Raw genomic sequence first — 14,953 nt, 5'->3', positions numbered from 1 at the left:
AAAGCATTAATATCATCGCGGATGACCTGCGAACCCTTACCTGTCCGGGAGGGGAGCTCTCTGCACCCAACACTTGCCTATAAAACACCGGGTCGCAGCTCCGCAGCGTGTTCTGGCGGCTTGCCAGAGGGCTGGCGGCCCCAGGTTTCTTCAGCAGCGGGTCGCTGCGGCGCGAGTCAGTGGTGAGGTACACCTGATGGTAAAGGTGCGGTGGCAACAGGCCTCCCCGCACGGCGTCCGCGTGCAGAGAGGGCCCTGGTGTTCGGTACAGGGAGCTCACGGGGCCTCGGTATAGGTCCCTGGACTGTTTCCACTTGTAAACTTTGAATATAATCAGTCCCAATATGGTGACGGCGAACCCCACAGAGACCAGGATTAGAGAGAGGAGTAGATAAAAGGTGAGATTTTTATTCTGCTCCCCAGGAGCGGAGCCGGAGGGGAACTCGGCCCGGGCTTCTGGAGATTCCTCAGTTACTGACACAGTCAGGGTGGCGGTGGTGGACAGCGATGGCTCCCCATTGTCTTTGATCAAGACCGTGAGAGTTTGCCTGGGTGAATCTGTGTCCTGGACTGGGCGGGCAGTGCTGATCTGACCCGTGTGAAGCCCCACAGCGAAAAGGCTCTGGTTGGAGGCTCCCAAGAGGCTGTAGGAGAGCCAGGCGTTGTGCCCTGCATCTGGGTCCCAGCCTACCACCCGCGTAACCACGTGGCCGGCAGGGGTACCTCGGGGCAGCATCTCCACAGAGCTTCGGCCAGGCCGGGGGTATATGACCTGGGGGGCGTTGTCGTTTTGATCGGTGACAAGTATGTTCACGCTGATGTTGGTGGTCAGGACCGGGGTGCCTCCATCGCTGATGTGAGCTGTTAATTCGAACTCCCGCCGATCCTCATAGTCCAGGGGCACCAAGGAAGACACGACGCCACTATCACGATTTATCGTGAAATAGCGACCCACTAACCCAGTTTCAGCTCCTTGCTCCAAGAGAAAGAAGGAAAGGCGAGCATTCTGAGGGGCGTCGGGGTCCCAGACACTTAGATTTAGTATTGGAACCCCGGGGACGTTATTTTCCTCCACATAAACGTCGTAGGAAGATTGTGAGGACTGTGGGGGATTGTCGTTGATGTCGGACACTTGCACGCGAACTGTCGTGAGGGCCGAGAGCGAAGGGGCGCCTGCATCTCGAGCAGTGATGCTGAGGTTGTATTCTGGCACAGCCTCCCGATCCAGGGCTGCGCTGGTTTTCAAAGTAAAGTAATTCTTGAGGGAAGAAGTAAGACTGAAGGGGAGACCAGGAGGAATGTCGCAAGTCACCAGCCCGTTCTCCCCAGTATCCAGATCGTTCACACTGAGCAAAGCGATGACAGTTCCTAAAGGGGCGTCCTCGGGGACTGGACTGTACACAGAAGTCACTGTGATCTCCGGAGCATTGTCATTGACGTCTACAACCTCTACCAAGACTTTGCAATGTGCTCCTTCGGGATTGGCGCCCTTGTCTTTGGCCTGTATGTAAATCTCGTGGAGTTTCGTGTCTTCAAAGTCCAGCCGACCTTTGATTGTCAGCACTCCCGTTACAAGGTCTAAGGCGAAGAGTTCCCGCACGCCAGCGCGGTTGTGGCTGCCGAAGGAGTAAATGATTTCACCGTTGGGGCCTTCATCCAGGTCCGTTGCGCGGACTTGCACCACGCGAGTGCCGGGGGGTGCATCCTCCAGGACGCGCGCCCGGTACAAGGACTGGTTGAAGGCGGGAGCATTGTCATTCGCGTCCAGCACAGTGATGCGAATAGAAAGGCTGGCGGAGAGAGCCGGGGTTCCTCCGTCTGACGCCGTCAGCACCAAATGGAGACTCGGCTCTCGCTCCCGGTCCAGGGCGCGCTCCAGCACCAGCTCCGCGTACTTGGTACTGTCCTCCCGCGTCTGCAAGCGAAGCGCAAAGTACTCATTGCGGCTCAGCTCGTAGGTTTGTAAAGAGTTGCTTCCCACATCGGGATCGTGCGCGCTCTCGAGCGGAAAGCGCGTGCCCGGCGCCACGGCCTCGCTAATCTCCAATTTCATTTCCCGGGTAGGGAAAGCGGGATTGTTGTCGTTGATATCCTGGATCACCACTTCCGCACTGAACAGCTCTAGCGGACTCTCCACTATCAACTCCAGAGTTATGGTGCAGGAGGGCAGCGTCCCACAAAGCTCCTCGCGATCCAGGCGGTCGTTCACGAACATCTCTCCGGTCTCCCGGTTCACCTCAAAGAATTTGCGGCTAGCTGCGGACACCACCCGGAGCCTGCGGGCTGACAGGCTGCCGAGATCCAAGCCAAGGTCCGTGACCACGTTGCCCACCGCGAAACCCTTCTCTCTTTCCTCCAGGATCTCATAGCGAATGACGGCGGAAGCCTTGTGCAAGGCGCCAAGCAGAAGCAAAACTCCCACCACTCTGCGGGTGCTTACCAGTCCGTTCCAACGGGCCTCTGGGACCATCTCACTCAAAGGCAGTTCCTCTTCGCGGGGTCCAGACGGTCCCGGCGTTTTCGCTGAGAAACTTTCAGCGGGTTAGCGCTTGGGCGCTGGGCTCCGAGTCGGACATGGCTTTCTGGATGCCGATGATTTGCTCGCCGGCTGTTCAGTCTCTGCCTCATCCCGGGGCGCCGAGAGGGGACGGGCCGGGGCAGATCTCCAGCCTCTTCATTGGCCGACAGCGGCACGCAGAGTCCCAGCCAATAACTGCACGAAGAATGCGCTAGCGCCGGGCTCTCTGCGCGGGACGAGCGCTTAGCGCCAGGAACTTCACTTTCCTTTGGCTTCCTTCCAGAGTTTGCGGCCAAAGCGCCTTGGCAGTATCCGTACATCGGAAACCCATCTGAGCCTGGAAAGCCAATTGCGGGGCGATGAAGCTCGCCGCCTACAACTCTTCAAGCCAAACCAAGGCCTATTAAACATTTTAATGGCTGTCTTTAATCGCAAGAAGGGGAGGATTCAAACCAAACCGAAAACGATACAACGCTGTCTGGAAAAACACCAACAAATTTGGTTTGTTGAAGGACAGGGTAAAACCCATCTATCCGGACTCTACTTGCAAGGAGGCATTTAGCATTTCTGTGGCAATGTTAATACTTTCCGTTTTGTCTCTTACCCGGATGAGACTGTAGAATTCCCTGTCACTTCCTCAGTAAAGAAAATCAACAAGAACTACTATCTGTTTGGTTTAATTATTTTATGAAATTTAAAAATTCAATTCGGATTTCTTTTGAAACTGGATGTTATTTAGCTCCCATTTCTTAAACAATGTGAAATGTCCTGCCTTGTCTTTCTCAACGGGCATAATCTTAATCATAGAGCATAATCTCAAGTGTTTCCCTTTACTTGATCAGTGCATTCCCCAAGATCTTGGGTTCATATGCCACAATGAGGAGTTGCATTGTTTAAAAAAAGGGATAGCCCCTCTCCCCAAAGAGTGGGAGACCAGACCTATTTACCACCTGGGGCCTTTATAAAATGATTGCGATATAGCTGCAAAGCTCCATAAAGTATTAGAGAAATGCAAAGCCTTTACCCCCAGAATAAAGAACCTCAAGTTTTCTGTATTTAGGATTGTAGTCACTAAACAAACAAAGTAGCAATGATTAGGATAATGAATAACAGAGTCAGGTATGAAATAAGTCAGAGCTGAGTTGTACATCCTTGGACAAGAAGCCATCCTCTAAGGGCTCTTTCTGGGTTCCAATCTATTAAATGAATAAGGCAGGTAAAATGCCTGGCACAGAGTAAGTCTCAATTAATGATGCAAATCACCCAGTTAGATATTAGAGGCAAAGTTTTAGAGCCTCACATACTATTTCTGTATAATTGTCTTGAACACTACTTTGATTACCTATAGTCCTTTCTGAAATGTAACTGATTCTTGAGGCAGGGAGGTAGGCAGATAGGTTACATAGGTAGATAGGAAGTAAGTATATATAAGCTATTTACTGGAGAGATGAAAAGTCATATTTGATCTGTTTCTCCACTTCCTCAATACTTTAATTCATCTCTTAAACCCCCAGTTTTAAATACTCAAATTCGACAATTTGCCAGACCACAACATGGCTGACAGGCATTAAAAGATAGAATATATTTAGAGCTTAGAATATAGCCCAGTCACTTGCTACTCAAAGTATGAGTCAAGGACCAGTGGCACAGGCATCACCTGGGAGCTGTTAGAAATGCAGAAATGCCCCCACTCCAGGCCTACCAAACCAACATTTTCATTAACAAAATACCTGGGTAATTTGAATTCACATTAAAGTTTGCGAAGCAATGATCTAGTGAATTATTCAGAGGTATACTAATTTATCAATCATTTTTTTCCACTCACCATCACTTATTTGACAGTATGTCTTTTGAAAACTAGCTTTTAAAAATTGAAGTAGTTTTCCCATTCATAATAAAGCCCATAGTTTTCCTAAGATCTCTTCATAAGCCAGCAGAATCCTCTTGGATCCATTCTCCACAGTAGCCAGAATGATCTTAACATTTTACTTGGATCATACCATTATCCAGCTCAAACTCCTCCGTAGCATCTCACTGCTCTTAAAATAAAATACCAAATCCTTTGCATAGTATCCTTGCTCTTGCGTCTTCTCCATCCCTTGATATTCCATAATCCTGCTTTCAGTATGGTCATCAGCGAATCTCTTATGTGCCCCAGGGCCTTCACACAGGCTGTTCCTTTCCTTGGAGAGCTTCTTTCCCTTCCCTCCCTTTGCTTTGTTAATTTCTACAAACCTTTCAGGTCTCAGTTTAAATGTTATTTCCTACAGACTTCTTCCATGAGGTCCCAGTTAAAACCAGAAGCCTTTGTTATGCTCTCTCAGAGCACCTTATATTTTCCTTTGTTAAATCTAACACAATTTCACATTTTATAATTACTTTTTGTTTAAGCATAATGCCTGTCGTTCCCACTAAATAAAGCTGCAGGGGGTCAGAGACCATGTCTATTTTGATGACCACTTGTATCCCTGGTGTGTACTACAGTAGGTACTTAATGCTTCCCCCCTCAACTTTATTGAAGTACAATTGACAAATAAAATTGTATAAATTTAAGGTGTACAACATGATGATTTACTACACGTATATATTGTGAAATGATCACCACGATACAGTTAACACATCCACCTCACCTAGTTGCCATGTGTGTATGAGGAGAACATTTAAAATCTACTCTCTCAGCAAATTTCAAATACACACTACAGTACTGTTAACTATAGTCACCTGCTATACATTAGAGTCCGCAAACTTATCCATCTTATAACTGAACATGTGTACCCTTTGACCAACATCTCCCTATACTTAATGCTTATTAATACAGCAATCTTCATGCTAACAGCACACTAAGGATTGTATACATTCATTTATGTGTATCCATTTCCCTAGGAGAAAGCATTTTTGGAAGATACAGTCACTCTTTCAAGCTACCAATGGGCCTAACGAAACTATTTCTTAACCAAAGATTTGAAAGAGAAAATACAGTTGCCAAAGAACCAAGTAAGGTGTGGTAATACAACTCACATTGGAGAAAAACATAGATGGCATAACTTGGCTGTGTCATGTATATCCAGGGAAACGGAAGCACCAGTGTATAGGATCAAAACAATTTTCTGGTGTCTATCTTCTTTTTCCTCTGTTTTATGATTTTAAGAGAGCCTCTGACCAATGTGATGCAGCAAACATAATATAATTTTTAAATAGAAAGTAAACATATCATAGTGGTGAAGAGTGAGGCCTCACTGTCCAAAGGACTCGAGTTCCCATACTGGATATTACACTTAGTAGTTCAGTAACCAGGAAGCTTTTTTTTTTTTTTTAAACTTACCTTTTATTTTCTTGATTTGTAAAATGGAAATAATAATAGTACTCCTTGACATAACCACAGGCATCTCAATATCTTACTTTAATCCTTTAACAGCTTTATACTTAGCATAGAGTTCAGCTAGACAATCAATGATTTTTAGTAAATTTATACAGTTATGAAACCCAAAAGTTCCCTCATGTTTGTCTGCAGTCAATCCTTGCTCCTACCCTCAGCCTCAGACCACCACTGACCTGCCTTCTATGTAGTTTTCTACAAATTTCATTAAAAGGGAATGATAAAATACGTAGCCTTTTGTTATCTGGCATCTTTCATTAGCATAATGCCCAAGTCACCTCTTAACTACACCCTCAAATCTATTCTTTCTCCAACCTTCTTCTGATAAAGGGCACTTCTAGTCCAGTCAAAAAGCCCCAAGTCATTCTTAATATCTTTTTCTATATTCCCACATTCCATTCACTACCAGTTCACGCCAATGCTTACTACCTCCAAAATATATTTGAATCTATCAACTATTTTCCCTCTTTACAGCCACCATCTGAGTCAAAACCACCTTAAATCCTGTCATGCTTTCCTTTATGGTCTTATTTCCTCTTTGCTTTCCCCAAACTCTATTTCACATACAGAAACCTGAGGGATTTTAAAGAATATAAATTAAATTATATACTCTCCTGGAAAAACATAGTGCTTGCTCCATAAAGTATTAGAGAAATACTCATTTTGGGGGCCAATGCAAAATGAAAATAGGGGGTTCCTTGTTTAAAAATTATTAAGAATTTCAAGATGGTGATAGCAGATTATTAACCCAAATGAAGGGCCCTTCTAAGAATGGGGGCCAGTGTGACTGCATAGGTTACATACCCATGACATTGGCCTTGCCTGGGTATGGCAAGGCACAGAGAAAGCTCTCCATAAATATTACCTAATATTATTTTTAAAATTAGGGTATTACCTAATATTATGTATTCCTAGAGGGACAGTCAGTAATATCAGAAAAGCCTACTCATGATATTTTTAAATCATTGCATTCAAGAAAAAACAAAGAAGGGGAAGAAGAAAAAAAAACATATGCATTATTTCCTTAAAATCTTAAATATCATCTAATAATCTTTCGATTCAATCTATTTTGCCTATTGGAGGAACATCCTAAGGTCAAATTAAGGGACCATTTGAGGAGATATGGTATAAAAACAGATAAGCAATAGATCAATCAAACACGTATCCCATTTAGACAGGTGAGTGATTCAAGGATCTGGTGAAGAAGCTGAATGATTAGACTTATATTTATCTAAGTTTACCTGTATGAAAAAACTGTTTTATATTTATCTAAGTTTACCTGTATGAAAAACTGTTTTGAATATTTTGATTTGAAAGGTGATCTATGAATCTTAAGATTAAGTTTTATAAAAACTCCATTTTATCTACCCCTGGAACAAGGAGAAATTATCTTATCAAAATATTTTGGGGAGCCACCGGTTAGCTCAGTTGGTTAGAGCGCAGTGCTCTTAACAACAAGGTTGCTGGTTCTATCCCCACATGGGCCACTGTGAGCTGCGCCCTCCACAACTAGAGTGAAACAACTACTTGGCTTGGAGCTGATGAGTCCCGAAAAACACACTTTATATATATATATAGATAGATAGATAGATAGATAGATAGATAGATAGATAGATATAGATATAGATACATATGTATATATATACATATATAAATATATCTGTTACATATATGTAGTTCATATATATCTATGAACTACAACCAGTGATTTCAAAAGTCAAAAGTTTAAGAAAAAAAGAGATGTTTACCTCTTCTCCTGTTTGAGTGCTATTCTCTTCTACTCTTGATACTCTCTTATTGCTTATTATATCACAAAGTTTAAATATACCAGAAAACTACCTGCAAAAGATTACTACATTTGTCCACCTGAAAATTTCGCAAGAGACCTAAATTCTCCTTAGAAATATAGAATTTGTTCATTTTACTCCCCAGCATGCTGTTACCATATTGTTATCATTTCTCACCAAACGGGTAGCCTTGTATAACTGAATTGTGTATTTTTTCTAGCTGAAGTAACTGACCACAACATATAATGATAACTTTGAGTGAGAAAGAAGTGTGGCTTTCTGATCATTAAAACCTCTGGCAATATAGAAGTTTAGTACATGATAAAGGTGCTATTCCAAATCACTGAGGCAAAGATGAAGTTTTTAGTAAATGGTATTGGGACAACTGGATAGCCACTTAGGAAAAAAGGACAAAATTAGTCCCATATCTCAGCACACACAATAATAAAGTCTATATAGATCAGCCATTTAAATGCAAAAACCAAAAAGTCCTAGAAGAAAATTGATGAATTTTTCTATAACACAAGTGTGAGGAAAGGCTTTCTAATTATGACACCAAACCTAAATTCAATATAAGACGGATTCATTTGACTACATAAAAATAAAGTGGAAAAAAGGTTTCACTGCAAAAAATACCAGAAACAAACGTGAAAGTCAAATGAAACGTAAAAATATATATATTTGCAACTTGTACCTTGGACAAAGAACTAATATCTCTAACTATAAAATAACTTTTTAAAATCTTAGGACAAAACACTTAAAAAACTTAATAGACAAATGAACATAAGACATAAACAGAGAATTTTTTTTTAAGGAGGGCACAGCTCACAGTGGCCCTTGCGGGGATTGAACTGGCAACTTTGGTGTTATTAGCACCACGCTCTAACCAACTGAGGTAACTAGCCACCCCGAACAGACCATTTTAAAGAAGAGACAAACTTGCTCTTATACATATGAAAAGGTATTTCTCTTTAACCATAATGAGAGAAATTCTAATTAAAACTATTTTGAGATTTTTTTTTTTTTACTGACCAGATTGGCATTTTTTAAGTTTTGTTTATTCAATATTTTATTTTTTTATGTTGATTATTTATTGCTGTAAGACTCCTAGATATTTTCAGCAAAACAATAAGGTACTTAAGACAGCTTGTGGTAAAGCATTCTTATTATGACTGAGATTAAAAAGCTTTTAAAAAAAAAGTCTTCAGAGCTTGGAAGTGAGTCATCCTCTTGGGTGAACAGAGTGAAGAGTGTTTTGTTTTTTTAAAATTAAATTTACTGGGGTGATATTGGTTACTAAAATTATATAGGTTTCAGGTGTACATCATCTATATATTGCATTGGTTGTTCACCACCAGAGTCAATTCTCCTTCCATCACCATATATTGATCCCCTTTTCCCTCTTCTACCACTCCCTCTCTCGCCTTACCCTTCGGTAATCACTAAACTGTTGTCTGTGTCTGTGAGTTTTTGTTTGTTTGTTTGTCTTGTTCTTTTGTTGCTTTCAGTTTTATATCTCACATATGAGTGAAGTCATGGTTCTTGACATTTTATGTCTGACTTATTTTGCTTAGCATAATAATACCAAGATCCATCTATGTTGTCACAAATGGCAGTATTTCATCTTTTCTTAGGGCCGAGTAGTATTCAATTGTGTATATATACCACATCTTTATCCAATCATCTGTCGAAGGACACTTTGGTTGTTTCCATATCCTGGCCACCACAAAAAATGCTGCAATGAACATCGGGGTACATATATATTTATGGATAAATGTTTTCAGATATTTTTGGGTAGATACTTAGGAGAGAGAGATTGCTGGGTCACATGATAATTCTATTCTTAATTTTTTGAAGAACCTCCATACTGTTTTCCATAGTGGCTGTAGCAATTTACATTCCCACCAATGGTGTATGAGGGTTCCTTTTTCTCCACAGCATCTCCAACACTTGTTTTTACTTGTCTTGTTGATGATAGTCATTCTAACAGGTGTAAGGTGGTATCTCATTGTGATTTTTTTGATTTGCCTTTCCGTAACAGCTAGCAAAGCTGAGCATTTTGTCATATATCTGTTGGCTGTTTGTATGTCTTCTTGGGAGAAATGTCTGTTGAGGTCCTCTGTCCATTTTTTAGTTGGATTTTTTTGTTTGTTTGTTTTGTTCAGTTGAACAAGTTCTTTTTTTAAACTAAGGCTTTCTTTTAATTAATTAATTAATTAATTAATTTCTTATTGGGGAATAGTGGGGAGCAATATATTTCTCTAGGGCCTATCAGCTCCAAGTCATTGTCCTTCAATCTGCTTGTGGAGGGCGCAGCTCAGCTACAAATCCAGTTGTCATTTTCAATCTTTAGTTACAGGGGGTGAAGCCCACCATCCCATGCAGGAATTGAACCAGCAATCTTGTTGAGAGCTCATGCCCTAACCATCTGAGCCATCTGGCCACCCCTGACCAAGTTCTTTATATATTTTGGAGGCATCATTTGCAAATATCTTCTCCCATTTGGTTGGTTGCCTCTTTATTCTGTTGATGATTTTTTCAGCTGTGCAGAAACTTTTTGTTTTGACATAGTCCCATTCATTTATTTTTGCTTTTACTTCCCTTGGTTTTGAGGTCAAATTCATAAAATCCTCTTTGAACCCAAGGTCTATACCTATGCTTTCTTCTATGCAGTTTATTGTTTCAGGTCTTATGTTTAGGTCTTTAATTAATTTTGAGTTAATTTTGGTATATGATGAAAGATAGCAGTCTAGTTTCATACTTTGGCACGTGGCTTTCCAATTTTCCCAGCACCATTTATTGAAGATGCTTTCTTTTCTCCATTGTATGTTTTTGGCTCCTTTGTCGAAAATTATCTGCCCATATATATGTGGGTTTATTTCTGGGTTTTCAATTCTATTCCATTGGTCCGTGTGTCTGTTTTTCTGCCAATACCATGCTATTTTGATTATTGTTGCTTTGTAGTACAAATTGAAGTCAAGGAGTGTGATACCTCCAGACTTGTTCTATTTTCATAGGATTGCTTTGGCTATTCAGGGTCTTTTGTGATTCCATACAAATCTGATAATTTTTTGGTTCTATTTCTTGAAAAAATGCTATTGGGATTTTGATGTGGATTGCATTAAATCTGCATACTACTCTGGGTAATATGGCCATTTTAACTATGTTGATTCTTCCCAGGTTGGCAAACATTTTAAAACTTGACAACATGCACTGCAGATGCAGCTTTTGGAAAATAAGTATTCTCATCTATTAGTAGGAACGCAAAATGGTACAACATAAATAGTATATATGCTGTCAAAGCGAGCACATGTACAACATAAATAGAGGAAAATAATTATATTTGACAAAACTATATATGCATTTCCCCTATGACCTTGCAATCACATTTTTAGGAATTTATCCTAAATATACACCATAAAATTATGAAAATACATATTAGTTTGTTCATTACAGCATTATTTGTAATTGCAAAAAAGATCGAAACTAACTAAATGACAAACTATGGATTGGTTGAATAGACTATGATATGTCCACATACAGTGGAGTTTTATGAAGCTATATATTTTTAAAAACTAATGAAGAGCTCCATAAATTTATGTAGAAGATGTCCAGGATATATTGTTAGTGCAAAAAGCAAAGTGAAAACTTTTGCTTTTTACCATGTGGAACTAGCCATACCAGTAATAAACAACTAGAAGACTGAAGAAAATATGTGGAAAATGCTTTCAGACATTGGCTCAAAAGGAATGCAAGACAGAGAAGGAAAGCAAATGCAGTGAGTCCTAGGATCTCTGGTTTTGTTGTTGTTTTGTTTTGCCTGGAGGCAGTTTTCAGACCATAGGGCAAGAAAAGAAAAATCCAAGAATAACACGGTGGTCTTGTTTGGGGAGGCTAAGACAGCTAGAATTTGTGGGACAGAATACCAGAGAGAATGGAGCTACACCTACAAGTCCAGAAATCTGGATAAGGATCTTCTTGAGTCTTTCCCTGAATGATAATCTGAGCATATATAGATTAACACTCTTTTGAAGCTGGGCAAAGAACAGCTGTCAAGGGAGTTATCAGCTGAAGAATTCCTGGAGTTCACAGGGATGGGAAATATTTGAATTCCATTCACCCAGAATACAGAACCCTGCTGAACACTCAGAGAAATAAAAAAGTCACAACTTATCAGTAAGGCTAAACTAGCCCAGGAAAAGGCTTATGTAGACCTGCCCTAACAAAACTTAAAAACAAGCCTTGAAAAGATCAACCTGATCTTCCAAAACAAAAACAAAAACAAAAACTTTCAATAGTTCTTAAAGAAAGACAACAAAATTCAAACACTCAACAATGTAGCATTTACAATGTCTACAATAAAACATTACTGGACATGCAAATAAGCAGCACACTGTGACCTAAACCCAGAAAGAAAATTAGCATTAGAAATGACAGAAGTGATGAAATTAGAGACAAGGACTTTAAAACAGCTATTGTAAATGTTCTCAAGGATTTAAAGGAAAACATAAAAACAATGAGAGAAATGAAATAATGAAATGAAACTTCTAGAGATGAAAAATACAATATATGAAATGAAAACTTCACTAGATGGGATTAGCAGCAGACTAGACACTGAGGAAGGAAAGATCACTGAACTTGAAATAATAGCAATAGAAACTATCCAAACTGCAATACACAGAGAAAAAAAGATTGGGAGAAAAAAAAAAAGAACAGAGAATCAGCAACCTGTGGGAAAATATCAAGTGGTCTAACATAAGTGCATTTGGAGTTCCATAATTCTATGTGTCATAAGTAATACTTTAATAAAGCCCCAAACTTCTTAAGCTTAAAGAAAATTATAGGCCCACAGAATCAAGAAGCTCAGTGAATCCTACATAGGATAAACATAAAGAAAAACACACCAACATTGATAATACATTTCTGAAAACCATTGATAAAGAGAAAAATTTAGAAGCAGTTGGAGAAAACAAAACATTAAGTATGAGGGAACAAAGGTATGAAAGATTGTAGACTTCTCATTAGAAACAATGCAAGGCAGAAGATAGAGGAACAATATCTTTAATGTGCTGAGAGAAAAAAAGTCACCCTAGAATTTTATATCCAGCAAAAGTATTATTAAAAAGGAAGGTGAAATGAAGATTTTTCTCAAACAAAAACTAAGGAAATTTGCAACCAGCAGATCTTTACTGCAAGAAACATTAAAGGAAAGTTCTTTAGTCTGAAGGAAAATGACAATAGATGGAAACTTGGATCTATATAAAGAAATTAGTGACAGAAATTATTAAAATGTAGATTACATATTAAACACTTTTCTTCTCACTTTTTCACTGCTTTAAAGATGATTGATTAAAGCAAAAGTAATAACATATTTTTGGGCTTAAAATATTTGCAGAAGTAAAATGTGTGACAATGATAGCACAAAAAAACAGAGGGGGAAAAATAGAAGTATTAGGTTGGTGCAAAAGTAATTGTGGTTTAAAAGGTTAAAAATAATTGCAAAATAATTGCAAAAACCGCAATTACTTTTGCACCATCCTAATATATCGTTAAATGGTTCTTCCATTAATGTGAAGTGCTATAATTTATTTGAATTATATTTATTGTGGTAAGTTAAAGGTGCATAGTATAAACCCTAGAACAACCACTTAAAAAATTAAAGAGGATATCTAATAAACTAATACCAGAGACACATGGAATACTAAACAATACTCAATCTAAAAGAAGGTAGGAAAAGATGAAAGAAATAAAAAACTGATAGGATAAGGAGAAAACAAAGAGCAAGATGTTAGACATAATCATAGCAATATTATATATATGTAAGTGGTCTAAACAGAGATGAATAAAAAAGCAAGACCCAACCATATGCTGTCTATAGAAAATGAACTTTACATATAAAGAATGGAAAAAGGTATATCATGCAAACACTAAGTATGAGGAAGCTGGAGTGGCTATATCAGTATCAGAAGAAACAGACTTTAAGGCAAGATACATTAGCAGAGAAAAAGAGAGAGATTTCAAAATGACAAAAAAATTAATTTATCAAGTATCAAGAAGATTTACCAATCTTAAATGTCTATTTACCCAACAACGAAAATTACCAGGGACAAAGAGGGACATTATATAATGATAAAAGGGTCAATCCACTAGGAAGACATAGACATCTTAAATGTGTATGTACCAAACAACAGAACTTCAAAATACATGAAGCAAAAATTGATATACCTAAAAGGTAAAATAGACAATTCCACCATTATAGTTGGGGACTTCAACAATTTGACAACAGTTGAGAAAACTACTAACAAGGATATAGAAGAAATGAACAATAATTCATAAAACTATTTTCCAATAATTGATAGAATTACTAACAAGGCTATAGAGGAAGTGAACAACATCATTAACTAATAGGATCTAATTAACACTTATAGAGCATTCCACTCAACAACAGAATACATATCTTTTCCAGCACCCATGGAACATTCTGTTCACATCCAGGGTCAGGAAACAAAGCTCAATAAATTTAAAAGAATGGAAATCACACAGAATATATGCTTTGACCATCCTGGAATTAAACAAAAAATTAGAAAGAAAACAGGAAAATCTCTAAACATTTGGAAATAAAACAACATAGAACTAAATAATCCTGGGTAAAAGGGTAGGTCTCAAAGGAAATTTTAAAATACATTGAACTGAATGAAAGTAAAAACACAACATATCAAAATTAATGGGATGCAACTAAGGCAGTCCTGAGAGGGAAATGTATAGCACTAAAGATAAGAGAAAATGGGGCTAGCCTGGTGGCTCAGGCGGTTGGAGCTCCATACTCCTAACTCCGAAGGCTGCTGGTTCGATTCCCACATGGGCCAGTGGGCTCCCAAACACAAGGTTGCTGGTTCAACTCCTCAAGTCCCGGAAGGGTTGATGGGCTGCACCCCCTGCAACTAGCAACGGCAACTGGAGCTGGAGCTGAGCTGTGTCCTCCACAACTAAGATTGAAAGGACAACAACTTGACTTGGAAAAAAGTCCTGAAAGTACACACTGTTCCCCAATACAGTCCTGTTCCCCTTCCCCAATAAAATCTTTTAAAAAAAAGATAAAAGGTTGCAAATCAATAAATTATTATCCTACCTCAAGAAACTAGACAAAAAGCAAAATAAACCCAAAGCAAGCAGATGAAAAGAAATGATAAATACAAGAGTAGAAACCAGTGAAATTGAGATCCTAGGTATGTACCCAACAGAAATTAAAACATATGTTCATACAAAGCCTTG

General features: G+C 39.3%; 1 protein-coding gene across 12 annotated transcripts in view; it reads right to left on the bottom strand.

The window, feature by feature from the left end:
* The window catches only part of LOC109451094 (protocadherin gamma-C4), a 108,258-nt gene that overhangs the window by 28,703 nt on the left and 64,602 nt on the right, over positions 1 to 14,953 (bottom strand). Inside the window, exon 1 of one of the 12 annotated variants that reach the window (XM_019739017.2) lies at positions 41 to 2,729. The exons of the other annotated variants lie outside the window; for them this stretch is intronic. Coding sequence (XP_019594576.2) covers positions 41 to 2,470 — 2,430 coding nt within the window. The 5' untranslated portion in view covers positions 2,471 to 2,729. Of the gene's footprint in view, positions 1 to 40; positions 2,730 to 14,953 lie in introns of those variants that run through there. 12 annotated transcript variants of the gene reach the window in all.

This window comes from Rhinolophus sinicus, linkage group LG10 (assembly GCF_036562045.2).
Source record: "Rhinolophus sinicus isolate RSC01 linkage group LG10, ASM3656204v1, whole genome shotgun sequence".
NCBI classification, from domain to species: domain Eukaryota; kingdom Metazoa; phylum Chordata; class Mammalia; order Chiroptera; family Rhinolophidae; genus Rhinolophus; species Rhinolophus sinicus.
Note: the sequence above shows the minus strand (reverse complement) of the source record. Positions and strands in the feature narration are given on the sequence as shown.